Source organism: Camarhynchus parvulus, chromosome 2 (assembly GCF_901933205.1).
Source record: "Camarhynchus parvulus chromosome 2, STF_HiC, whole genome shotgun sequence".
Taxonomy (NCBI): domain Eukaryota; kingdom Metazoa; phylum Chordata; class Aves; order Passeriformes; family Thraupidae; genus Camarhynchus; species Camarhynchus parvulus.
The window spans coordinates 101,009,640-101,036,500 of record NC_044572.1 but is presented as its reverse complement, the minus strand read 5'-3'; the positions used below and the strand labels follow the sequence as shown (position 1 = coordinate 101,036,500).

General features: G+C 37.2%; 1 protein-coding gene across 1 annotated transcript in view; it reads left to right on the top strand.

The window, feature by feature from the left end:
* Positions 1-26,861, top strand: part of PTPRM (protein tyrosine phosphatase receptor type M) — a 442,005-nt gene that overhangs the window by 336,494 nt on the left and 78,650 nt on the right. The window contains 5 exon segments of the mRNA XM_030966307.1: positions 11,462-11,613; positions 14,145-14,219; positions 14,447-14,473; positions 18,200-18,211; positions 18,972-19,159. Of these exon segments, the coding sequence (XP_030822167.1) occupies positions 11,462-11,613; positions 14,145-14,219; positions 14,447-14,473; positions 18,200-18,211; positions 18,972-19,159 (454 nt within the window).

Here is a 26,861-nt window from a genome sequence, read left to right as displayed (position 1 = left end):
GCTGTAGAGATCCAGGGATATGCTTTCTCCACTGGGACTTGCAAGACAAATTTTCTAACCCCATAGTGCAAGTAACAAGATATTTCACACTAGCAGACACCTGTTCCATACCCACATCAGCCTCAGGTAGTGATGCACTGTGGGGCTGGGGATTTTCTCTTTGTGTAAGGAAATGCTTATGTGGCAGATAGACTTCTAAAGAAAGACATTTGTCTGGCCATGCTTAAGGACTTTGAGAATATCATGGCAAACCTCATGGACGGAGGCTAATGCATCTTAACAGACACATCTGTCATACATCTCTGTAATTCCTCATATTCCTCATGCTTCCAACACCTCAGAAAATATGGTAAAAATTTGGTATGGGCAAAACCATCCCAAAATAAATTTGCATTAGTGTAACACTGCCTCATGTTTTGGTTTGTGAAAGCGGAGGGATTCTGGGCACCCACAGTGCATACTATGCCTGGGAGTTTGAGGCTCTACTTAAACCTGACAGCTATGGGATAAGAAGGTGTTTTCTTTCATCATTAGCCAGCCTTTTCTAAAATGGTAATTAGTTTCAGGAAGAGAATCTCAAAATCTGTCATGGATGTGTTCCTGTGAAAAGCTTTCATGTTCATGTTGTCTGGCACTACACATCACACAACTACCTCCTCCTGAGTAGGTCCCAGTGTCATCTCTTTAGTTTTCTAATTCAGATCATAGGATAATATGATGGGGGCAAAGAGGAAAAAGAAAAGCTGTTGAGACAAAGGGGAACTGCAATGTCAAATGCAAAATATATGTTTTACAATATGTTATAAACAGAGTATTCTTCTACCTTGTGCAGTATCTTTAATACGCATCTGTACGCTAATATGGAGGAACATTTTCGATTTTGAAACAAGATCAGGTACGTATATTAATTTGCATACAAAAGAACCCAGGTAGTCCTGTTTAAATGTAGAGCTGGAGTGGTTTAGCCTGGAGAAAAGGAGGCTCAGGGGAGACCTTGTCATTCTCTACAAACCCCTGCAGGGGTTCAGCCTCTTCTCCCAGGCAACAGCACAAGAGGACACAGCCTCAAGCTGTGCCAGGGGAGGTTCAGGTTCATCAGGAAGAATTTCTTCACTGAAAGGGTGGTGGAGCATTGAAATGGCTGCTCAGGAAAGGGGTGGAGTCACCATCCTGGGAAGTGTTCAAGAAACAGCAGGATGTAGCATTTAGTGCTGTGTTTTAATTGACAGGGTGGTGGTCAGTCAAAGCTTGGACTTGATGGTCTTGGAGGTCATTTCCAACCTTAATGATTCTGTGACTCTAAATAAAATGGCATATATGGTAAAAAAAGAGAAAGTATGGGTTCTGTGTAAATTTTCATTTCATGTTCTTCAAACAGGGTTAGGTAAGAGCATGAAGTTTCTTTCTGTGGGGGGGAAAGTATTCTCAGGCAAAAGGGAAGGTCAGGTGTGTAATTTTCCTGTGACCATACATTTCAGAAAAGGATTTCTTCAAAGACTTCAAATGCGTAATTTCAGTCAACTTGAAATACTGTCATAGAAGCCTGTAGTGTAATGCCATTTTACATTTATGTACAATTAATGTAGCAGAAATTAGTACAAATAAAACATAATAGAAAATTGAACATTTCATTTTCATTTAAATAAGAACACATTATTAATACCATTTTAGAGAATCAAAACATAATTTGTCTTTTTTCATGGAAAATTTTTACATTCTCATTATGCAGTTCAATGTGAATATAACTAGCTCTCTAATGAAAAGGATTTATTGGTAAAAATATTTGCACAAGCTTCAGTCCTTATGTTAGAAAGGTGGATAAGTGCAAGTGGCAGAAAATGATGCTGAAAGAATGAAATAATTAACTAAAAGGAATTTATATCTATCATCCTATTTAATTATTTGAGTATTTGTAATTTTGCTAGTATTATTCTGTATTGGTTCTGACTGCATCTTACATGTAGGACTATTCAAAGAAAAGGCTCAATTGAGGATTGTGTTCAAACCTGTAATGGTTTAAATCCCTATGTTTTCCTTTTTATGAAAAAGCCCTATTACTAGAACACTTAATGGGAATTCTCGAATAATTTGGATCCAAAGGGAACTTTAGAGGTCATCTTTTCTAACCTCCTGTTCAAATCAGGCTTAGAACAAATCAAGTTGCTCAGGACATTGTCCAGCAGGGTATGAGTATTTCCAAAGATAGAGATCCCATCTTTCTGAGCACCTGCTCCCCTGTTTCACTCTTGCAATGGTGACAAAAACTTTACTAAGCTCTAACAGGACTTTCCTAAATTGCAACTCATGTCCAGTGTGTCTTCACCTTGTTCCTGGAGTCTAGTTCTGTCTCTGTATGCTCCCATTAGATTGTTAAAATAGCACTAAAATCCCCTGTGAGCTTTTTATTCTCCAGGCTGAGCTAGCACATCTCTCTGTCTCTCCTTGTCCAGGAGAGAAATGTCCTTTGTCCACTGAGAGAAATCCAGGCTAAATTCCCTGCTCAGTCACATAACATTTAAAAGTCCATTTCCTTTTCTGTCAAAAAGGCCTTCAAATGTTGCAGCTGGGCTGCTGGGTTCTTCTCTCTGCTCATAAAGGGTTTGCCATACTTTGGCCTCCTCCATTCTAAGTGGCACCCTAATCCTCATCCTGCAAATAATTCTACATGGCTGCTCTAATCACTTAAGTAAATAAGTCTTTCGTGAAATGAACAGATTCATCAGCATTTGCCTTGTAATTAATTTGTAGGAAAATAACAAGTTTTAATATTCTGTATGTTTTTCTTATACACCCCTATAATTCAGGAGGACCTATAGGTCAGTTAAACATTGTGTTCACTATTTTCTTTTTTAATTTGAGGATCATAAGAGGCAAACCACAAATAAAAACTCATATTGCAAAATTTTTAAATCTTGTAAAAAATTGAGGGAATTTGTGACTTTTCATTTTTCCTTCCTTAGTTTAGCTGAGAAGAAAGGGACAATTTATTGCCCAGTTCATTACTTACAGTATTCAAGATTGTGGTCAAGATTAGATAGTAGTAAATTATGGGAAATATTGCTGCTTACATCTCATTACTGTTTTATTCTCTTGGGGAGGCAGAAGGTTGTTGGATTTTTTTAAAATTGTGTTAGTGCATTTTTTGAAGACTAAGGCCAGTGACTAACTTGAGCCAAAAATAGTGCAGCCAGCAGCTTTGCAGAGGAGTTCAGCCAGAGCTTCTCCAATTGCCTTTTAGTGCCATAGCCTAGAGCCTTCCCTGAAGAACCTATCAATCACACTAGAATGCATCGAGGTCTTCTTGGGTGGAGATGCAAGAACTAAACTGTAACCACAAATTTAACTTTCTCTGAGAGCTAAGACAAGAATCAGCCCATTTCAAATAAATGTTGTAACGTTAATCTGGTGCACCAAGGCATAGCTCCATTTTTTGCAGTCAGTCAGTCACCAGTGTTCCTCCTCTGCATCAGCAAGGTCTCTCAGTGCAGTGCTTCCTTTGACCTGAGGTGTTCCTGGGTTTGATGCTATAACCCTCACTTGCAGAAACTCAGATAACCTGATGTGGAGTTCATACAAAGCAGAAACTGAGAAACAAGTAAGCAGTTTTTGTAATGTCACTGTAGGCAAATCTCAAAGCATGTGCTGGATACTTGAATTCAAGAAAGAACACTTAGGAGCAAAAGTAGATGAGCTGTGTGTCTCTGACTGCAGCTGTACCTTACTTTTCCATCATCTTTTCCTTCTCCTTTGCCATTCATTTCCATATTCTCAGGCACTGTTTCTCAACTTAATGCCATACTTTCTCTGTGAGCTACATACAAGTGATACTGGGATCTTTCCAAATAATTCTTCTTTTTGGCTCTGATCTCTTGTGGTGTCAATGAACCAATCTACTAGTAATAAAAAAGTGCAAAAAGACCACTGAAGTTCTTACATGCAGTGAGTAAAAAGCCAAGTGAAGAAAGAACTACAGGAATCAGAAGTGGTTTTGTTTATTCTAATAAAAAACCATTTTTGTTACCCTCCACCATACTGTAAAACATTTGCACTCTTTTTGCACTCAATTCCCTTAGCTCTGTAAGTCAAAGGAATCCTTCCCCCCACCCCTTTACTTCTATTCTTTTCTACTTCTCTCTTTACAGTCAGTCCTGGTAGTGTTGTAATGTCTTCTTGGTCTGAAAGTTCATCCGGTATCTCTGTGGCCAAAAAATGACAGCCGCAGTGAATGAAACGGATGAAAATTAAATTCCATGGTATCAAGAACATTGTTTCTAGAATTTGAGCATCATCACAGCATTTTCTTAAAGTTTGTTCTGTTTATCAGAGAATGCAAGAGCATGATGAAAATAAAATTAATAATGTTAGCATTTGCTTTGAAGCAAGGAGCTGATAATTAGAACAAAGAGAAGGCACCTAAAAGAAATTATAATAAACCACCTCTTTGTATGTGAGGTAAAAAGGCTTATGCACCCTTGGCTATATTAAAATATTTGCGTAATCTTGAAATCAATCTTCCTATGTCAATGCAAAATAGATGTTAAACTTCTTAGGACAAAGAATAATTTTATCATCTAATACAGGATTGCATACTAAGAGATCACAAGCAAGGAACTACAAGAACTACACAATTCAGTGTTATCCTCCCACCTTTTGCTTTTTATAATTCTCCTAACAATTATTTTTCCTGAGGTTCTTCTCTAGAAATGCTAGTCCTTTAAGTGGGGACAGCTTGTAAAGTATTTTATTAAGTGTTCCCTAGTTCTTGCTGTGAAGTGTAGTGCCTTTAAAAATATTTCTCCAAACCTTATTTCTTGTCTGATAGAATACTGACAGAACACAGTTTAATGTCACTGTGAATTGCAGTCTTGAGCACATTGCATTTCAATATAAGACATATAAATGTTAAATTGAATAACAGAAGTTCAGGTGACTTTACTATCACTAATGCCATACTGTTTCTATTTCATTTCCTTATTTCATTTCAATTGCTTCATATTTGTGGCTCAGTCCATTTGGGGGAGATAGAAAGGGTTCTGTGCAGAGTGTTGCTGTATTGATAAGAGATGTAAAGTAGACTAAAATACTAATTACTGGTAGTTACAGTTATTTAATAACACCTAAGGAAAGTTACCCTTTTGGTTGAATTGGATTTGTTATTCAGGTTCTGAAAACTTGTTTTCTGTAAGGACTTTTTAACAATAAAAAGCAACATAAAGAGTACAAATGAGGCATTGGGGATTCAAAGTATCCCCAAATAAAGAAAAAAAAATCTAAAAATAGAAAGTAGCATTTTGAATTTTCTAATGCAGATTAGAATAATACCCGGTGTTACCAAATGTGTACCAGCTCACATACATGTAATTCTCACAATGATATATGACGTGTGGGTTTTTCTCTGCCTTAGAGAACCAATTGTTGAAGACAGGAAAGCAATCACAGTTATTGAGAAGAATTGTTTTGTTGTTCAAGAAAAAATAATTTCAACATAAGTTGGAAAAATGTATAAATAATAAACAAGGAACAAGTCTGTTATCTTTGCACTTTTTTACCCACTTCCTGTGGAGAGCTTTTATCACATTGCATCTTCATGCTGAATGTTGCTGAATCAGTTATGCTTATTAAATTATTTCAGCTTGAAGCAGATTTCCCAAAATTAGCTATGAGTTTTCTTTAGCATATCGTAGGCAGCCAAAATAGAGGGCAAAGTAATTAATTGAATTTATATACAAAAACAACAACTGCTACTACTACCACTAGTACTAATAATAATAATAATAATAATAACAACAATGTTGATTAACACAGCTGGTATTGTAAGTAGACTAAAAAAATCAGAAAAAGTCAGTAATTCTGAGTGTTAGAGAAGCAAATAATGTATTCAAGTCCTATTTCCTGCATTATCTTTTGAAGGGATTGTTAATACAATAAAAAATTGTGGAATCAAATTTTGCAAAAAAATTCCACATCATGTCTGTGATAGTGGCCAGTGACAGACCTTCAGCTGAACACAGAAGCAGAGTAAAGGAAAGGTAATGCATTCACTGTTCTCCACTCAGGCCTTAATCAGATTTTCTTTTACCAATGCTAACTTTCGATATCTCATGAGTCCTAGTGCTGATGTGTTACAATATTTTCATAGAATATCCTGAATTGAAAGGGACCCACAAGGATCATGGAGTCCAACTCCTGGCCCTGCATGGGACACCCCAAGAGTCACACCATGTGCCTGAGAGCATTGTCCAAACACTTCTTGAACTCTGTCTGGCTTGGTGCTGTGACCACTTCCCTGGGGAACCTGTTCCAGTGCCCAGCCACCCACTGGAAGAACCTTTTCCTGATGTCCTCCCCAGACCTCCCTGGCACAGCTTCAGGCCATTCCCTTGGGTGCTATCACTGGTCAGCACAGAGCAGAGATCAGTGCCTGCCCCTCCTCTTCCCCTCATGAGGAAGTTGCAGAACCCAATGAGGTCTGTCCTCAGTCTCTCCTTCTCCAGGCTGAACAGACCAGGTGACCTCAGGCATTCCTCATACAGCTTCCCCTCAAGGCCCTTCATCATCTTTGTTATCCTCCTTTGGACACTTTCTAATAGCTTAATGTCTTTTTATATTGTGGTGCCCAAAAATGCACATGGCACTCAAAGCAGGGCAGAGCAGAGCATTTTCTGGGTTTTGTGAAAATATTTACTTTTATATTTTAAAAAATCTATATACTCTCTGCTTCTTGTTCTTTCATTGTTGAGAAATACAAATTCTTTATTAATCTCTTAGTTTTCTTCATGTTTATTTTATACTTTTATCATTTTCTAAGTTCAACTGCCTCCTTTTTAAACTAGAGACTCGTTATCATCTATGGAAGGATTACTGCTCTTCTGGTAGGATCTGGCCCTTTGATCTTCCTATCACCTCTCTGTATATGTTCTCTACTTTGTGAAAATCTTTTTTGGATAGGCATGTGTCAGAACTGCATGCAGTGTTCAAAATGTGGAAGCTCCATAGATCTATACAGTTGTTTAATCACATTTTCCAATTTGTTCACTATCCCTTACATAGTCATTTCTGACTTCTTTTTGCCTTTTTGACTATACATAGTGCTAAACTTCTTGTCCTCAAAGAATCAATGACTATCAGATTTCTTTCTTCTGTATTTTATGAAGTCATTTAGATGCAATATTGTGTGTGTATAATTATGATTATTTTTCCCATATGCATGCCTTTGTATCTTTCAACATTGAATTTCGCCCTGAGTGAATATCCAATCATTCTGCTTTATGAGATAAATTTGTAACTTTTTAACCCTTTCTCTAATTATTACTACAATTTAAAATTTGTGTTTTGTTGAAAAAGATTCTGGGCATTTTCTAGATCAGTGTGTATATGGTAAATAGTGCAAATAACAACATGCACTTATGTAGGATAGCCACTAGTAATGTGAAAAAATGAGCACGTAACCCTACCCTTGGTATCACATCTTTCTAACCAGCTGCTAAAGCATTTTACTAAAAGAGCGTTCTTACTGTTGTTTCCTTTAGAGATTTGGTGAGCAAACTGTTAAAAGGCTTTTGCAACTGTAAGTGCTCTCCGCTACTGGGTTACATGAAAGCTCCAATCCTTTCTTCATCTGAACCATTTCTGTGATTTGTCCACAAGCAGAGAAGTAAAATTTAAAACAAAGCATATGTAAGAAGCAGCTATTTTGTCTTGAGTTACATCAGTGCACTGATTAAAATAAAAAAAAAATTGGCCCAATTCCTTAAGCAGCACAATTACAAATTTCATCTCACTTTGTTTATTAATATCTTGGTGATGGTAGTGTGTTGCTAGAGCTGTGGAAAGTGCCAGCATCTTGTTTCTCCTTTCATTGCCTGGTGAGCAGGGAGGCATACTGAAAGGAGAGGGCCACTCAGTGTGTAATAGGGAAGCAGAAAGTTTTTGTTAGATTCAAATTAATATGCTTTTCTCATTGTTCCTAAGTTAAAATGGAAGGCACGTTTTTGGCAGGGCCTGAGTTCATTTCAACCGCAGTCACCATTTTAAAAAAAAAAATTATTTTCACATTGTTACATTTCTCTATGGCAGTGTTCCATTGTGCCTCATCCTTTGTGCCCAGTGCTTTTTAAACAGGAAGAGAAAAGGCAAGCTAGGTCCAAAAGAGTTTGGTATTTAAGTCAAGACAGGACAGAGAAAAGGGATGCAGGAAAATAGGAGGAAAATGCGCTAGACAGAGGCTGACAATGTAGTAGCAACTTAGCAGTTATTGAAATTGGTTTCTGGGAGAGTTTCAGGGAGAAGTCACTGGGAAGGAGGATGTTGAGAGAGATCCTGAGTTAGGCTTTACAGAGTGGGCCTTTCCACAAGGAGGCACTGTAGAGGAGAAGATGCATCATTGGAGAGTTTCGTCATGGTGGATAAAATGGGGACAGATTATCATGAGCTCTTTAGCTTATTACTTTCCTGGACTGTCTTTATTAATATTTGTAACAGAACAGAGTAAATGATACACAAAATCCTGCACAGTTTTGCAGGGGAAGTCTATATTTTGTCTGCTTTGCATTTTAATAGATTTTAACCATTGCACCAGTTCACTTATTTCTGTTTCTTGTGTGTAGAAATTCTAACAGTTCTTAGCTGGTCTTGAGATTTTTCTGAATATCAGGCTTCTCTTTCTTGGGGCTGATATAGTACATTCTCTTTCCTCATATAGTAGCAGTAACACTATTTGTATGATAAGCTGATCTTTTTGCTTTCCCTACAAAAATAATTTCATCCTAGGTAATCATCCTGGGAGTTTCCATCTGTTTTATGTTTTCCCTTTGATTGTAGATCTCTTTTCCTTTAAGAAGGATGAAACATCAGATAGTAGCTATGAAGAGTCTTTTCCATGAGTGAGGATGATCAAATATTTAAACCTTTTTCTTCCCCCCAAAATTTACTTCAAATAAAAGAGTAAGAGTGGTGGTGGAGATGTGAGGTGCCACGGTTTTACGAGTTTCTTAAATCTTGTATAGCTAGACCCTCTTGGGGATTGAGAGATCCAAGGAGTGGATGAAATGCAGAGACTGCAGCACTGCAACACTTTCAGCAAAATCTGAAAACTGCAGATTCTAGAAACGTTATATTCAGCTAAAGTTTACTTGACTGAGTCCAGTGGGTGTTTTTGTTCACAGTACAGAAGTCTGGCTGGTATTGCTCTCTTCCTGTAAGTTGTTTCAGATTTGGACTTTTCCCACAAGACCTATTTCCAGAATTAGATTCAGATTGAGAAGTACTGTACAGTTGTTACTGTCTTAAAAAATAAATCTGCTTTAGCTTGATCATGGGACCCAGGGATTGGAAGGAGAGTCATGCATGACTGCCATCTAAATGTACTGCCATCTAAGGCTGAAAGAGGAAAAAAATATTCATTTCATGTTACCACTTTGATAAGCCTGTCCTTACAAAGGACTTCCATTAAGTTATTCATGTATTAGGTGATAAGTCTCAGATTCTACTTTGAATAATATATTAGTTATTCGTTACAATTAGATATGAAGGAGGGGAGACATTGAAGGATGCAAAGATCTAAGAGTTTTGTTTTACTTATGGTACTCGAATGAAATTTCACTGTCTCTGATATGAAAGAGTTCAGACCATGCTCCCTTGTGCATTTATGCACTGTGGAGTAATAAAGAACCAGTTTTATTATAAAGTCTGCAGAGTAAGCGAAGGCTCAAGCAAACCGAGGTGACTCCTGAGCTGGGATGGGCAAAGGCATGACGCTGCTCCTTGCTGCAGCTGCTGCAGCAGGTGTTTAAGACAGTGTACTTCATTCCCTTCCAGTCATGGGGACATGCCCTTGGGAACGGGGTGGTGGTCTGTCAGCTTATTCAGGGCCAAATGTGACCCTTTATACTTTTCTGTCCAGTGACCCAATACCATGCCTGCACTTACTCTTCCTGCTTTTATTGTTAGCAAGCCTTTCGTTTCAAAGACATTTTGAGCTTTATTCATGGATTAAGGTACTGCTGAGCTTGGTACTACATTGGTACAGAACACATCAACAGCTCCTGCCCAAATGGCTTCTCATCTAGGTGAAAGGTAGGGGATAATGGGTGGATAGATGGAGAGCATGAGGAGGCTGAGGCAGTAGTGATTTGAAGTGGAAGAGTGAGATCAGTTGGGAGAGTTACAGAAAGCCCCTCCTGTGTAGCATGAGAGGAGACAAATGTTTGAAAATCTAGGGGAGGCTGGTGTAAAATTTTGTCTTAGGTGGGAACCATCTTTTCATACTGAATCAGACTTAACAAACAGAAGGCTTTGAAAGTTAGTACAAGTTGGTTGTGCTTGATACATTCGACCTCTAGAAGGAACCTAGGTGAGATAATAAGCTCCTGTAACTTCTAGTTGAAGATATGTAAAAGATCGTTCTGGCAGATGAATATGAACTGGCTCATTGTGTTTTCCACAGAGGAAAAGTCATTAAATTAACAGACAGGACAAGTAAAGTCTGTAGAGCAGTTGTGCGTTTTTTAAACCCATGCCTTGAAGATACGCTACAGAAGGAATCTGGAAAATTGAAATTAAGGCTCAAGACAAGACCTTGGAGAAAGGCTTGGTCTCAGACAGAGTCATGGGCCAGGGAAACAAGCCAAATAGTCATGGAATCTGCTATCATCAGGATCACAAATGCCTCATAGAGGCTGAAGGAAAAATCAAGAGTTTTGGACATGTTGTTTTGTGATATAGCTAAGCATAAATCAGGGAGAGACAGTGAGACTTTAGACTGCAGCAGACAGATCTGGAAAAAAAAACAGGTATTGGCATCCAAGGCAATTCTGTAGTTTAATGAATCGCTATTGTAGTATCAGATTTAAGATCTTGTCTCTGACGGGCCACACCTGCTGAGAAGCAATAAACTCATGTGACCAATTCTCCTGAAATCAGGAATGACAGAAAATAGTCTTTAGGAATACAAGTCAATTTGAAATGTCTGTTGAGTGTGCAGTGTGTATTCAGAGCTCCAACACAGACTATACAATATTATATAAACTAGATTCTTGTTTTACACAGGGTCTCAATAAAACCTCTCCAGACTCTTCTATGCACATGAACATTGGTACTGATTTGTCAGTTCCACTGAAATCTGTCTTTTCATTTTCATTTGTATGTTTAATCAGATGTAGCCTCTGATACTGTAGTTCACATCACTTCATATCCAAGTAGTCCCCTTTAATTCAGTGGTGGTCCCCAGCGATTAAGGTGATGTTGACCATGTGTCAGTGGACTGGCAACTATCCCTTGATTATCAGACTGAAAGAGATGAGAGTAAAATAAATTTAAAGCTCCAGAAATGCAGAAAAAAATTTAAATGTTAATTAATAATATAGTCACAAACTACAGTACTGATGTAAACAACATGAAAACTATGTCTTCTCACTGAGAGTTGTTTTTCTCCTTTTTTTTTCCTCATCATTCATTTCTTAAGAAAATTGGCTAAGAAGCGGAAAGAGACATTGAGTAGTACTCGGCAGGAAATGACAGTGATGGTGAATTCAATGGATAAAAGCTACACTGAGCAAGGCACCAACTGTGATGAAGCTTTCTCTTTCATGGACACGCACAATCTAAATGGGAGATGTAAGTTTTTTCTTTTCTTTCCTTTTCTTTTTCTTTTTTTTTTTTGAAGGTGAAAGAAAGGTGCAAATGGTTTTTAAAATATTCCTCATTACTCAGTCATGGAAAATCCGTGGGACCGAGAGGTTCCCACTGTGCAGCACATTACAGTGTCTATTCAAATGAGCAAGACAGTCAGACATCAAGTATAGACTTCTTTAAAAATAATAAGGATAATTGAGCTTTTTTCCGTCCATCCTTTTCTTCTGCAGAAGAGCGGTGACATTACTGAAACAGTAGTTTTACCTTTCTCCGGTCTCCATTATGTTGAAAATTTTATATCTCTCATGCTGTCCCAAGTCCTTCAAATTCCCTTGTTCACTTTTTTTTTGACAGTACAAATTTATTTTTGAATGTAATAACTTAATAATGATAATCTGATTGTCCTATTATTTGCAATTCTAGATGATGCTCTTTCTGTTGCTTGTGCAAAGGAAGAATCAGTGGATTTATCTGTTCTGCGATTTCATAAGAGATTCTCTAATATCCTGGGCCTTCTTGGATCTACCCTGAAAATAAATAAGATTTGGGTTATAAAATTTCTTGTATTAGAATTTTAGTCAAGGTCTCACTCCTGTCAGAGGGTTGGCACTAAGCAGAAACCATGAAAAAATAATGTTTTTTTATAATTGTTTAAAATAATTACTAGGTTCAAAAAGTTGTTTTTTAATTTTGGTTCTTAAGGAACCTCAGGGATTTTGTATGCCAGTGGTTTTTTTAACATCTTCATAATTTGTCAAAGATCAATTTTTTTTCAAGTACTAACAGTATGCAAGACCCAACTCCCACTCTTTAATAATATGCTTAAGAATTTATCTTTGATGAGCTCAATTGTACAAACACTCTGTGAGGTTTATACAGTGAGACTTTTCTCAGCAGCATTAGGCTCAGAATTTGCAATGTTAATTTGCATTTGAGTTACTTTTTAAATTGGTTTGAAATAGATCTTTCAAATCAGACCTGCCTTTCTGGTGAGAATATACCCCTGCAGTTAATGAGATTGCTTATTTCTGTGAAGAGATCAAGAGGTTTTTACTTCGTCTTCCATCATCATGGTATAAGTTTTCCAGTGGTGCTGCCGAATGGCCATAACTACAAATGAAACTGCAATGAGTTCCTGGGACTAAATCCTCCTTATGTTGAACCACCTCAAACCTCTTTGAAATTATTGCCATAACAAGTTTTTTATACTGCTCAAGGGCTAGAACCTCTAATTAGACTTCCCGCAAGAAACATGGTCACCAGAAGGTGCGCGCTGACGGTCTTCAGGAATAATCTTTGTGTAAGACCTTGTACACAAGAGGTTTAGAGCATTCCTACTTCCTATGAAAGTTCATAACCCTGCCTGCATTCTCTACCTAGCAAGTTTTATTACCTGCAGCAGCCCTGACTTCCACTAATCTCTGAATCCATACCCAGAAGAAGTATCACTGTTCTGACTGTCAAGGAAATGTAAGCTCCTCATTCTGGAGGAATCAAAGGGGCATGGCCTCAGATATAATAATTTCTATGATAAAGGATAAACATCAGCATTATTTAAACCAGTTTTGAGTTATTCCCATATTAACAAGGGCTAGTAACTGTTTGCCCTGGAAGATCAACTGGAAAAAAGATGGATGAAAGCCAGCAGGAGCAATCTCACTCCTCATCCAGCAGATCCTGTCTTCCTCAACTCTGTTTCGTTTCATACATTCCTGTTAGTCTGTTTACAGGTATCCAGAATATGCTTACATTCCCTGGTCAGACTGAATTTGAGATTTTTTAGACAAGCAACTAAGGCAGAATTTGCAAGGAGCTTTGCTTAAAAGCCTCTAATGACTCCTTAGCTGAACATCCTGCAAAATGTTGTGATTAACTCCTGTTAAATGTATCTGTGTTTACAATGGTAATTTGCATGATATTTGTATACTAGGGGCAAACTGAACTTAATTTGTCCCCATTGGTCCTTCCCATTGGTTTTACAAATGGTTCAATGATTAAATACCTGTGTGAGCATTGGTCTCTCTATCACTCCCTGAAAACCGCCTTTAAACAAAGAGTAATATGCAGGGTCTATTAGAATCTGTATGCACACTATCCACCTGTCTAAACCAATCAAATAAAAAAAGGAGAGGAAAAAATAAACTACAGTAGAATGTTTGCATAAGATATTTACAGTGTTATAAGGAAAACTTATTAATGATCAAAGCTTCTGTCAAAAACACCTCTTGTTGTTGTGATGTGTTGTTTCAAGCATCAGTATTCAGTCTAATCTAGTGATTTAGGAAATACATTTCCCATCAGGAATCAAAATGCTTTCTCCAACGACACGTCTTTTTAGAGAATTGATCAAATTCAGTGAGGTATTTCATTCACCAGACTTGCCTGGTTTTCCCTAGGTCCTGATTCCAGTGCAAGAAACAGAGCAGGATGAATTCTAAGTCAAGTCAATGCCATCTGCCTAAGTAGCTGCATATCATATCTCTGTCTCTAACCAGCTTTGTTTCTCTTTGCAGCTGTATCTTCACCATCTTCATTTACAATGAAAACTAACACACTGAGCACAACAGTGCCTAATTCTTATTACCCAGGTAACCAGTTTTTTTCTTGTTTTCCGCCTTCTGTAGACCTTTCCATAATAAAAGCATACATATTTATGTAATTATACTTCTTGCCATCAACATTTAATGTATATATAAGAAAAATACCATTTGCTAACAGAAGCTTTCTGAAAGAAAACTCGGGAACATGTATCAATCATTTACTGTTCTCTCTCTTTTTACCTTTCCTGCATTGACCTGCTTATGATGTATGACAGATCCATTTGTGCCAACTGCAATTTTAGGTGAGAACATTTCCCTTTATCAAAGTTTATTGCTGAAGTAATTTCAGAAGTTGCAGTTCTTGGGGAGCAGACAACAGTATGCAAAATGCTGGAGCTTTCTGCTAAAGGGAGGGTGATAAACTTGGCGACACTGAGGTGCTAAGGGCAGTTATCAGGTTTGATTACTACTGTCATAGTGCAAGTCAGGGGAGAAAAGACAGAAATAATTTTAAGAAGTGGATTTACAAGGAAATGTTTATGCATGTATTTGGAGTGACACAAAAGAATTTGATTATCACAGCAATTGAAATAGTTTTCCTCATTTTTTTTCTGTTTTTTCTCAGAAGTGAAGATGTCACTTCTTAAAAATAACTTTTTTTCCTAGTTAAACTGCTCAGAATACAGAAAATCAGACAAAATACAATTCAGGCTGTCTACCAGCTATCGTGTCTTCTGACAATTCTGCAGAGTTTCTGATGTGCTTGTCAAAAAGTGAAGTTTCAGAGAGGAGATGGTATTTTGAACAGCAAAATCATAACATGACGCTTAGAGTATGTATTTTATTATGCATCAGGTGTCACGGGGGGAAATAAAACAGTAAAACTGTAGCTTTAAAACATACAGTTAAAATTTAAAGCATTTCCACTTGGAATTTAGGAAAATCTGTTATTGTCCAATGTCAAAAAGAGAGGTTTCTGCACAGTGATAAGTAGTAAGCATGAGGTGCTATTGCATTTTCAATGCTTAACTCTAACCCCTTCATGGCTTGTATTCATTTACACCTCCTTCCTGTGCTAACTTTAAACTAAACAGGGGCAGTTTTTTAATAGTAATTCAAAACAAAACAGTGCACTGTAGCAGGAAGTCAAACTCCTTAAGTGTTAAGCCTATTCATTTACTTGTGTTTCAGTCTGTATTTTCACAACAAATATTTTCCTTTCTCCTCTTTTTTCTTCCAATCACTGTAAAAAATTTAAGACCCCTTATCTGATTCCTGCCCTTGAACTGTAAATTGAATAGGCTTACATAGACATAGAGTGAAGCATATAAGAAGTAAAAGTTTAGGAAGTGATCTTTAAAATTTGTTATTGTGAAAGAATATTTAGTGCAGTGCACTTCAGTGTGATAACTTTGAGAAGGAACTTTGCTGGTTTTATACATTATGTAAATCTGGAAGAAGGGGATGGTAGTGACTGTAACAATGTAATAATCTGCATGCAAATGAAATTTGCAGTGCCTTTTAACTGCCTGAGATGTTAGATTTTTTTTGTGTGCTTTAGCATTCATTCAGCGCTTCATGCAGTAGATGTTCTTTCTGACCTTGCGGGTGGGCAAGGAGAAAAGTACTATTATCAGGAGAAAAACTTTGAGATTTCCTATCTGTATTATTTAGTTAATGCTTTCTTCAGTTATTTTTGTGATCCTTTTCTATATAATAACAATGGTAAAATTATTTGTTAGCTTTTTTCCCCCTAAGAAATAATCTCTAAGTAAGTAGTTCAGCTGTCAGGCAAATACACTGGGAAGAATAAATTCTCTGATTTTACTAAGTCTGTAAAATCTTTTAATTAGTTAGGTATGTATTTTATGGCCTACTACAGCAAACCTGTGCTTACTCATCTCAGAAAATATTTCAGTTATTTCACTGCATGAAATAAATATTTTTTTAACCTTACATGTTAAAAATTTAGTACCATTTTATGAACGGTGTTCCATTCAGATTAGATCTCTCTCCCAATATGTGTTTATGACTCTCTGTACAGAAATAGTGTTGTATCTGAGGTAAATCAAATTAACTGTGCTTGAGCTGGTAGGGGAATACAGCTGTTAACAAAGTATGTAGGTTTTTAATTACAAGTAATACCTGCTCTTGCTGTCTTCCACCGTCCATAGAAGTTGTGTTAAACTGCAGGACCAAGCCTGTAGCTAGAACTAAATGATCTTCTCAGTGTGACCTCCTGGGAAAGGTACAAATCTGGTGAATGGTTGAGTTCAGCTTTCAAAATCTGATAGAAAAGCCACAACACACTCACTGTTTCCAAATATATTATTTAATAAATGTTGTATAGCTCTACAGGAATGGGTAAGTGTACGGTAGGACAACTGCAGCTGTAGGAATACTTAAGCCAGGCAAACTTACCATTGCCCATGGACACTGCATCTGGAGGAGCTCACCCTTTGAAAAACTCACAGCCTGAAAAGCTCATGCTGCAGTGTTCAGAGACAAAATAAAAAACTGTAGTATGTGGCTCCTATTGTACTGTATAAGCCAAGGATTAAAACCATTTTATTTTAAAATGCTTAAATGATAACTCCTTCTGTATTAAGGCAGCTATAAGAGATAAAGAAATGGAGAGAGGAAAATTGGTCTAAAACTAGGGAGCTTGCAGGAAAGAGATTCATAATTATTAAAATGATGCTTGCATAGTGCAAGACTTTGATAGCTTTGCCTTCATCTTAGGTACTAACAGTCTGTGTTGCAAAAAATTTTGCAGTTTGCAAAAAAAAAAAACCAAAAAAAACACCCTCACGTTTTCTAACCTGTTTATAAAATTGAAATAAGCAACCCAAAAAATCATTATCAACTTTCTACCTTTTTTTTGTCTTTTGTGTCTTAGCCACCTTGTAGTTTTCAGGTGCCATTTCAGCAGCAACATACTGTACCTACACTTGTATACCACGCTTCATGCCATGCATCCCAAGGTGCTTTTCAGTACAATTTTATACCACATCAGACAAAAGTTGTAAAATTTTATGACTTAAAGATTAATCCCTTTCCTCTGCATTAGATCAGATTAGCAGACTGACAGGAGAAGGAGTGAAATGGCCATACTCATAACCATACATTTTTCTCTGCTATTTTTGGTTTAGGTGTCAATGCACAGTTCATGTTGACTGTATGCTTAGTGAGGACCAGATTTCATTTGTTTTAGTGGGAATTGAGAGGGCCGCAAACCATCTTTTGTTGAGCTTTCTGGCTTTAATGTCAATTTTCAATGGTACAGCTAAGACCAGAATCTCACCTTTAACAAGATGTTTTCATATTTCTGGTGTGTACGCAAGAATCTGGGACCTTTTCATACGGAGTATTTGTGGAACTTCTTGCTATAATATATCTAACTTATGAATGTGGAAATATTATTTTAAGGCTTCCCTTTCATATGGCTTATTTTTAAAAGTAATTTTTTTATAAATACCTTATTTTATAAATATGATACAAATTTAGGTTTGTTTTTTTTTTCCAATATTCACTCAGGGAGGAATAGTTCGAATAAATCAAAGCACCCTATTAACTATATTGGTTAAAATTAAAAAACCCCAAGATACATAAAATTATTATTTGAGTAAACAGATAAAATATTTGTGATGATTCTTGGACCTTAGAATTTCGGGTGGGTTTTTTCTCTTGTCAAGTCTGAATAAATTTTTAGAATTCCATCTTTACAGGAAGCAAGTCATATTGCTTCCTTAGGTAGAGTGCACTTTCACATCTATTTATTTCTAAGTAGAGGTTTTGATCTCAGTTCCATCTGTGTGAATTGACTCAGAGTATGATATCTTGGTTTTAGTAAATCTAATTTCTACTGTGAAACTGAGATCAGAATCTGACTCATTTAGGGAATCATTCTGTAAAGACTAAATTAAAAACATAAAATTACCTGTAATTATTAATGTAGTACTGTTGCTTATGCCCTGTTTCCTTTTTCTCCTCCTCTTTTTTTCTCCTGATATGTATCTTCTTAAAAGTGCCAATCAATGGTAAGTTGCCCATTTGCCCCATGGAAGAGATGTGGAGGGTTGGGAGAAGTTTGTGTCTCATAAAAATTTTAACCAGCCCACGGGGGTCTCCTGTTTGTTGGCTTGCATGTCAGTTGACATATAACATTCCATGCCTAATGTGGTGGCTCATGATACACTGTGGTCCTAAAGCATGTTCAGCAGTCAGTCAAGACCTTTTTCCTTACCAGATGATCCTTTGCATTTGTCCTCTTGTAGTTTGTCTCCAAGTGTCATTTTCAGATCTACATTTCCATTGCAGTCCTAGCTTGATGAACCCATAAGCCATTTTGTGCATCTTTTTATTTTGCTCACTCCAAACATTTGCTCTAAATTTGCAGTGTAAAATACAGCACTTCAGTAGTTTATGAAAAATACAAGTCCAGTTTCATTCCATGGGACTTGTTGAAGTTTCAGAATGAAACTTCCATACAGTTTAAAATGAAATGCCTGTTTTAAAATTTGTTTGCAATCAGCTAGCAACATTTAAAACAATATTAGAGTTTGGACTGCTCTGCAATGCTTCCATTGTAGAACTATGGACTTTGCCTCATTCCAATCAGTCTTGCGATTTCCGTGTGTATACTGCTCATGGATTTACTGTTCTTCTGGTGTAGCCTTCACAGACAGAACCAATGCTGATGGTGTCAGATTTCTGCCATTCCTCTAGAAAACGTAATAGTTTCTATTTCTTCTAATAAGTGAAAACGAGCCAGCACGTGATGAGATGCTCTTTTTCTAGATGAAACCCACACGATGGGCAGTGACACAAGCAGCCTGGTCCAATCCCATACCTATAAGAAGCGAGATCCAGTGGATGTGCCCTACCAGACTGGACAGCTCCATCCAGCCATCCGTGTAGCTGACTTGCTGCAGCACATCACCCAGATGAAGTGTGCAGAAGGTTACGGATTTAAAGAGGAGTATGAAGTAAGTGTCAGGTCTAAGGATCTGATCATTATGTCTTCTGGATCACTGGTTGTATGTGTCTGATGCTGAGATTTTCCCAGTGTGCATATTGCTTGCGTTTTACAAGGGGTGGTGTTTTTTTAGAACTTCACGCGTTGTCATGCCAACTTCACGTTATAAAAATTGCTTCAATATGTAATTGTTTAAGCTGGTGTTTCTATTATTAGATTTCCAAAACCCATGCTTCAGGCCACTTCCAAAGTCACTGATGACATTTTTTCCCCTGGAACATAGAAAACAATTCATTCTCAGGAGGACCTAATCACTTGTCAACTTTCGTTTCTGTGGCTGACTTAAACAAGTTTGTTCCTGTGAGGTTTTTTTATGCCACTGTTACTTAAAAGTGATGGAATTGAAAATTCTTGTGTTTGGAAAAGATTTGCTCATCAGCCAAAACCTTTTATACCAGCATTAAGCCTAGAGGAAAACTACAATTAATTTATTAAAAAAAACATAAAATCAAGACCGTAAAATGGAATTTATAGTGCAACCAATGACATGGCTTTTTTAACTACAGTGGATCAAATGATTCTGCTGAGAAACAATTTCCAGGAAAATCACTTAATTTTCAGCCTACCAAGCTGATGAATGGCATCCCATTACAGACAGTAGGTGTAGTCATGACTAATGCCAGTAGATGCAATACATCAGGGTGCAGTTTGTTAATAGTGGCAGGGAAGGACGACTTAAAATATTGAAGCTGGAACTGAAAAACTCCTCTTTATATATGGAAATTGTTATAATCACAATGAACTGTAACTAGCCATATATTTGAGGGTTTTTTCCTTTGAGCTACTGCAGTAATGTTGTTTTTTCTCCATATGCAGTGAATGACTGCCCAATATATTCTAGCACTGCAAAGGTTGCAAATCTCTTTGTTTACATTTCTGTCAGAGTGATACTGTCCTCTTTATAAATTTGAACTAGACAACAAAATAATTTCTTCCTTATGTATTACCAGAAGGATAAATGTCCAAATGAAAAGGAAGGAATAGTTTGACAGGGGATTTGTTTTGAATGAAGTCTCATAGATGGTTTTTGTTCTAACAAGACAGCAGGATTATATAGTCTCACCAGGGAAAGAGTTTGATTCAGGAGAAATTCATACAGGATTCACTACGAAAATAAATCTATGGAACAGAACAGAAAGTAAAGTAGCACATTGCCCATTAGGAGCACTTCAGAGGAGTGCAAGGATACAGAGCACTTGCTGTCATGCATAGTTTTAAGTGCTTTAAAATAAAACTTAATAAATAGGGCCACTATTCTCAATAATTTGGGCCACAGTTCACTGTCTAAGCACATATATATAGTTTTAAGTCCTATTGGTGTCATGCAGAAGTTTTTGGTGTAGCACAACTGATGCAAAGGATGAATGTTGAAAAATCATCTTTGAGCAATGGCAGGATGGTACTTCCCGCTCGCTGCTCAGCTCTGCATTAGGATTTACCCACTTGGGATACTGAGTGTCTATAGCTCCCAGTACTCGTGGGCTTGGAGGGACACCCTGTTTTGCAGGATTTTACCCGTTTGTTCTCCTGAGAGAAGGCTCCTGTTCCCACAAGAAGGATCAGGCCCTTGCTTTTGGCTGGAGAGATCGATACTGTGCCTGTCTGTAGGACCAGAGCACATGCAGACATGTCCTTAGGGCCAGTGGCAACTTCACTGCTGCTTTCCCTTCTGTTTCTTGAGTGTGGAAAGAACTCGAATGCATTTCTGGGAGCTGTGGATATAAATACAGCCCTTCATTTGCAGCCTAGTGGAGTGCGAATGATCGGGATTGTGCAGAAATCCTGAAACCACAGGGAAATTTCCACATAGCTAGTTTGCAGTGGATCTTTAAAATCCTTTCTATCCCCTGCCAGACCCTTAAGGAAGGAGAGATTTTTGCTTGGTTCCAGTGGTTTCAGATGTTAGACTGGCAGGATATCATTGGCCTGATTTCCCAAGTACCCCTGCACTGATTGTGCATTATTTAATCTGTTCTCGAGTACTGCAGCATGGGAGAGCTTTTACTGGTCATGAAGGAGCCTCCTTGCTCATCTTCTTTCTGCATTAAAGAAACAAAGTAACTAGAAAAAGGAAAAGTGGTTTCCTCAGTTCGTCACGTCTTCCTCCTTACATATGTCACCTCTTGGTTTTAGACTCAGTACTTTCACAGGGATTTCATTATCCTTTCTCAAAAATGTCCATTGTCAAAGGGCCATAAATCCAAGTAACGAGTTTATCCGCTTCCTAAACAGATCAGTTAGGCCACTGGAGGTTAGCATAGTTTGGCGTACCTAGGGCAGAAACAGATAAATTCATTAAAGTCTTACAATTTCAGATAAGTTTTATTTTTAACGCTGTTTTTGGATCAACTTAAATTGGTGACTCCTCAGTGTAAAGTGGTTCTCTGCCAAATTAAGGCAAGTTGACATAAGACAGTTCCAAATCAATTTCAGAGTGTCTGCGCAGGAGCTTGGACTGGTTTAACAAAAATTGATTTGAAAACACACCTTTAATTAAGCCAGTGCAACTTTGTGTAGATAAAGCCTTGAAAAATCAATTTCACATTATGTTCCATGACAGGGAGTTCTGAGCTTCCATTATCTCAAAACCAGAGGTTCCTTTGAAAAGCCAAGATTTGCAAAGGGTGTCCTGCTCAGATCAGCCTCACTTACTGTCACTAACAGGGCTGGGTCAATAACAGAATTTTTAAAAAGGTTCCTCCATGTAGCTTTATCTTTAAGGTTTTCCTCCCTATCATCTGTCTCATCTTCCTTCTCCTCCCCTTCTGTTGAACACATCCTTTCTCAGGGTTTTCTGGCAGTTAACTGTTTCAATCTGGAAATTATTTTATATCATTAAAGCAATACTATTTAAAATACAGTAATGTTATATACTGTCAAGATAAACTGGACTGAATATGTTCTCTCTGTGCTGCATTGCCTTCATTTTGATGTGTTGCACCAATGTAACTGTACTAATGTCTAAATTATCATAGTTAAAGAAATTAATACAGGCTCAGGGTGCCTGTCAAGGTCAGGAACATGAAATATATTATCTAATGTGTGTTAAACAATTCATTTCAGTTTAGCACTTCAGTTTAGCACTATTAGAGATTTGTAAAAGTATTTTAAAATAGTATTTAAAAATACCATAAAAAGATGGATAATTTAAAGATAAGTTGAAGATGAGTGTTGAAAACAATTGGGAATATGAAAGAATTTCTGTCTTAATAGCAGTCTCTTCATTTAAATGGAACTTCAGAAGATTTGCTAATGCAGATATGCTAAGGTAGATGTGGTAATCATCAGTAAAACCTAACTCACTGGAAAAAAAATCATTGGCCAGTGGAACATCTGGGATAAATACAAAATTATTTTAAGAAACAAAATAGGGAGGAGAACTCTCTAAAACCAGTCAATCCTTCTTTGGGGAGGCAGAAAGTATTACAGACAAGCAGGAAATTTTTCATGGAGGATGTTTGCCCCATAGGTGCCTATTTTGAATTTTTTTTCTCCAGACCAGTCTAAGAATAATGTCTGGCCTTGAAAGAAATCTTATATAATTTCCATTTCTGCTGTCATGCAAAGCCCTAACAGAATCCTGTCACTCAAACCCAGTCTCCAACTGCATCTTTTCTTTCTCTTTGGTTCCAGCTGGAAGCCAAATTTGCTGCCACATGACACTTTTAAGACTTGTGTTTCTGGGGCCTTGTTGTGAAATCTTGAAAATAGTAGGAAAATTGAGTATTTTTTAATGTTATGTTATTACAGCTACTGATAGGACCCAGCTGGCCCTTTTTTTTCCTGCATGTTCCTTGTGACTCCAACTAATTTTTCTCACCTCCAACCTGTACATTTATATCACACCTTTTTCTCTGATTTTATTTGATATTCTGCAACATCATCTGAGACAGTACCATAATCAGTGCAGGTTACTTTCTATCCCACAAGACACAAGTTACACAGAAAACAGAAAGACTCTGGAACACTGGGTGAGGATGGGGGCATTAATCCACAGCGTAAATACAGGAAGGACAGCATCTGTGTCTTCAAGAACCAGGAGCAGGTAACTGTTTCTCTCCTTCTGTTTTTGTAATACAAAGGAAAACTCATTAGGCATTGTAAACATAACAGAGATAGCAATAGAAATGAAATAGTGGGAACCTGTCCAGTGAAAATGGCGTGGAAATTGTTAGAAATACTCATCCTTAGAGATCACTGCTATAATTTTTTTTCAAGTTTCATCTGTTCAGATGGAGCTCAGAACAATTGCAGAATGCCCAGTTTAATTTTTATTCTTCAACACTGGAAAGTTGTGGTGGTTTGCTTAAGCCGTATGTTACTATGTAAGTGTTCTCTCATACACAACAAGGGATAACCCCAACAAGTGGGGCTATAGAGGTCCTTTACACAAGGCAGGTACTCCTCCTTTATCAAAGAACTTTGTTCAGGTATAACCATTTTCTTCACACTGCTGTGGGATTTGCAAAAGCCTTCCAACAATACCAGGTAACTTGTTCCTGGTTGGGATTATCCCAGATACTTGAGCACTGGAAAACCTGGCCCTGTGGAGATCATGTAGGGAGGCTGAAGGAAGTAGTAAAAACAAGCAACTGCCTTACCCACAAAGAATGCTTTGGTTTGTAAATCCAGATCAATACGAAATTGATCAATACCAAATTGTTGAAATAAAGTAATTCCAAACCTGAAACGATATTCACTGGCCTATGTTAGTAGTGACAGCTTCCCAGTGCATGCAATATCCGTTTCAGTCTGTAGAAGAATGGGTGCCTTCCAGTTGTTGATCAGCCAGAATCAGTTGTCAACAATTTTAACTGTATGGCAGTTTGGGATTTTTTCCATTCAGAGGAAGGACACTTATTTTGCTGAATGTCTGTTGTCAGTGAGTTTTTTGCAATTCTAAACCTATCCTTTATCACCCTGATTTTCTCTTCTTAACAGATTTCACATGGATGAGAATGAGAATTTCACATGACATGCTGTCATAGTGCTGAATATCATTCACATGACACTGCCTTATGTCACAATGGGGTTAACTACCCAGTGATCAAGATGTCCCACAACTTTCTAAATCACACTGTTTTCCTCTCCCACTCTTCCTAAGTGCATTTTCCTCCAATTTAAATAAAAGTGCATGTATATGCAGGAACAGCTCTCTAATTTGTTTTGTTTAAGCAGGTTTAATTAGAATTTATTCTTATCACAGAAAATAGATTTAGGCAGGTCATGGCTTCATTAGAAAGGCTTTGTGCTTTTATCTGTTTGAATAATAAAATTGCAGAGGTGTATAGAGTAGAACACTTCCAGTATCCTTAGGATTACTCTAGGTGGGTTGTAGGCAGCTGTTTGCTCATGCTGTGATTCAGCTATTTTTGGTTCTGACCAGTCTGTGATTTACTTGGGTATGGACCTCTTGTTTTCTCCTTCTTAGCTGCCTAAACAGTCTGAACTGTGTGTGATCTCAGGCAGCAAGGACATCTAACAAGAGCAAGGATACCTAATTCAGACAATTCTTTTTCCTCATGAAAGTCTGCCAGACTTAGTCTTGTATGTAAAGTTTGGACCATGTTTTAAAGTGCATCTTTGATGACCATTGTGTCTCTCTAAGCAGTTAAAACAGAGATTGGTGGTATTGATCCATTCAGAAAAATGTTGGTCCACTCAAAAGTCGTGAGATATAGATTCTTAAGCTGATCAATGGGATGGATAAACAAGTGCTGGTTGTTCTTGTGTAGAAACTCTGGCAGCTATTTCAATCATTCACTGCTTCTACTGAGTCTGCTAGTCCTGGTTCATGCTGAGGCAAACATATGAATGAATACAAAATATGTCAGCAAGAAAAAATGTGCTGTAACATGTCATTTTTCTGGGTCCTGAAGATGCCCTGGGAGTCTTTTCCATGATCAGATATTTTGCAGACATTTGTTTCGTATCTCAGCATAGCTGGACTGAAAATCTAAAGTGAATTTAAAGCATGATAAGCACCTCTGATATTATTCCCGATCCTTAATGAGTGAGTCTGCAAAAGTATTTAAAATGGGTAATTTTAACTGTTGCATGCAGTTTTGTGGATGTGCCTCTGGCACGTCATTATCCCATGGTAATAAAGTTTCAATTTGCTTTAGGAGATTGTGGGGTTTTTCCCCATATTGAGTCCAGCCATCACAGCAGTCTTTCACAACTGGTTTTAATTTTCCTCCCCTTTTTACTGACCTATGACTCCATCATTAGGATATTTTATTCTCTGAAGACATTGCAAAATCATTCTCAGTTTATTCTGGAAAGATCTATGGGTGTGTGCAATGTAAAATTGGAGCAATAAAAGAAATAGTTTCAAAGTTTCAGTGATTGTTGTCAACTTAGTACCGAGCAGATCTTTGAAAATCCTGTATCCACGTGTGATAAGTCCAAGTAATTAACTGAGGGGTTATATCATATTCATGGAAAAATTAGCCTTTTCCATTGTACTGCTTTCTTCCTACATGTTTGGATGTACACGGAGGTATATTCTTATTAATAACAAACACTCACACATCTTTCCACTATTTTAGCATGTGAAATCTGTTGAACATTATTCTCCTGCCTATCTTGTCTTCATCTCCTTTGGCAGCCACAGGTTGAGAAACAGTCAAACTGTACCAAGCAGACTTCTCAGTATATTTTACTCTGGTTGTCCATTAGTGAAGTCATTTTTGCTGACTGATCTTGCTACTGTGCTGGTATGAAATTTATGCTCTCTCTGTATCTATCGAAATCAGGGTTTAATTTCAGATTTAGCCAATCTATGTATTGTCATGGGCTATGGAACACGACAGTAGGAAACTAAATGAGGCCACTGAACATCATTTCAGTCATAGTGTGAATTTCCAGAGGGAAATCTGCAAGAATGTCTTTAATGCTCACAGCTGTTAGGTGATAGGTTAAACATTCTAAATGCTAGTGACAAGTATGATTTGCGACAAAGAAAAGTTTTTGAAATGTTGCAGGCCATTTGCTGCATATTTGCACCAGCCTGACTTATTAATTATTCAAATAAGATATTGAATATTTGATCAGAATCTGTAATCCCTTCTTCAGTTAACATATTATTTACTTTGGAAAAGTGCTGATGTACCATACTTTTCCCATTGCACCTGCAAAAATGAATTGGTCCTATTTATGTGCACAGAATAATATATTGTGCTTTAATGTTCAAGATATTATTCATTACTTCCTACCATATAAGCCTTCTTACCTTCTTCATATTTTATTAGTGCCCTTTAAAAAGACATAAAAAATCAGTCATGTAGTTATTCCATGTTGAATTATGCAGATGATGTTAAATGCAATTATAATCTATTAATTATATATACACTATGCATTTTCTACAGATTGCATTTATTCACTACAAATAATTAGGCATTTTAGTCCATTGCTGGTCTCATGACCAGAGCATTATTACTGGCTGTTTGGAAAGTGAGAGGAACACTTTTCAAATCAAATTAGCATAATTTAGCAATTGGGGTTTTCATTTAGCATCAGTTTATCCACAGCATATGTAAAATATGCAATATTTTCTATAATGCATTAGTTTCAAATAAGTTAAAGTAGCCATTACAAATTTTTCAGAAAATGAAAATTTGTATTTTTATGTAGCCTGTGCCTCAGAGTAT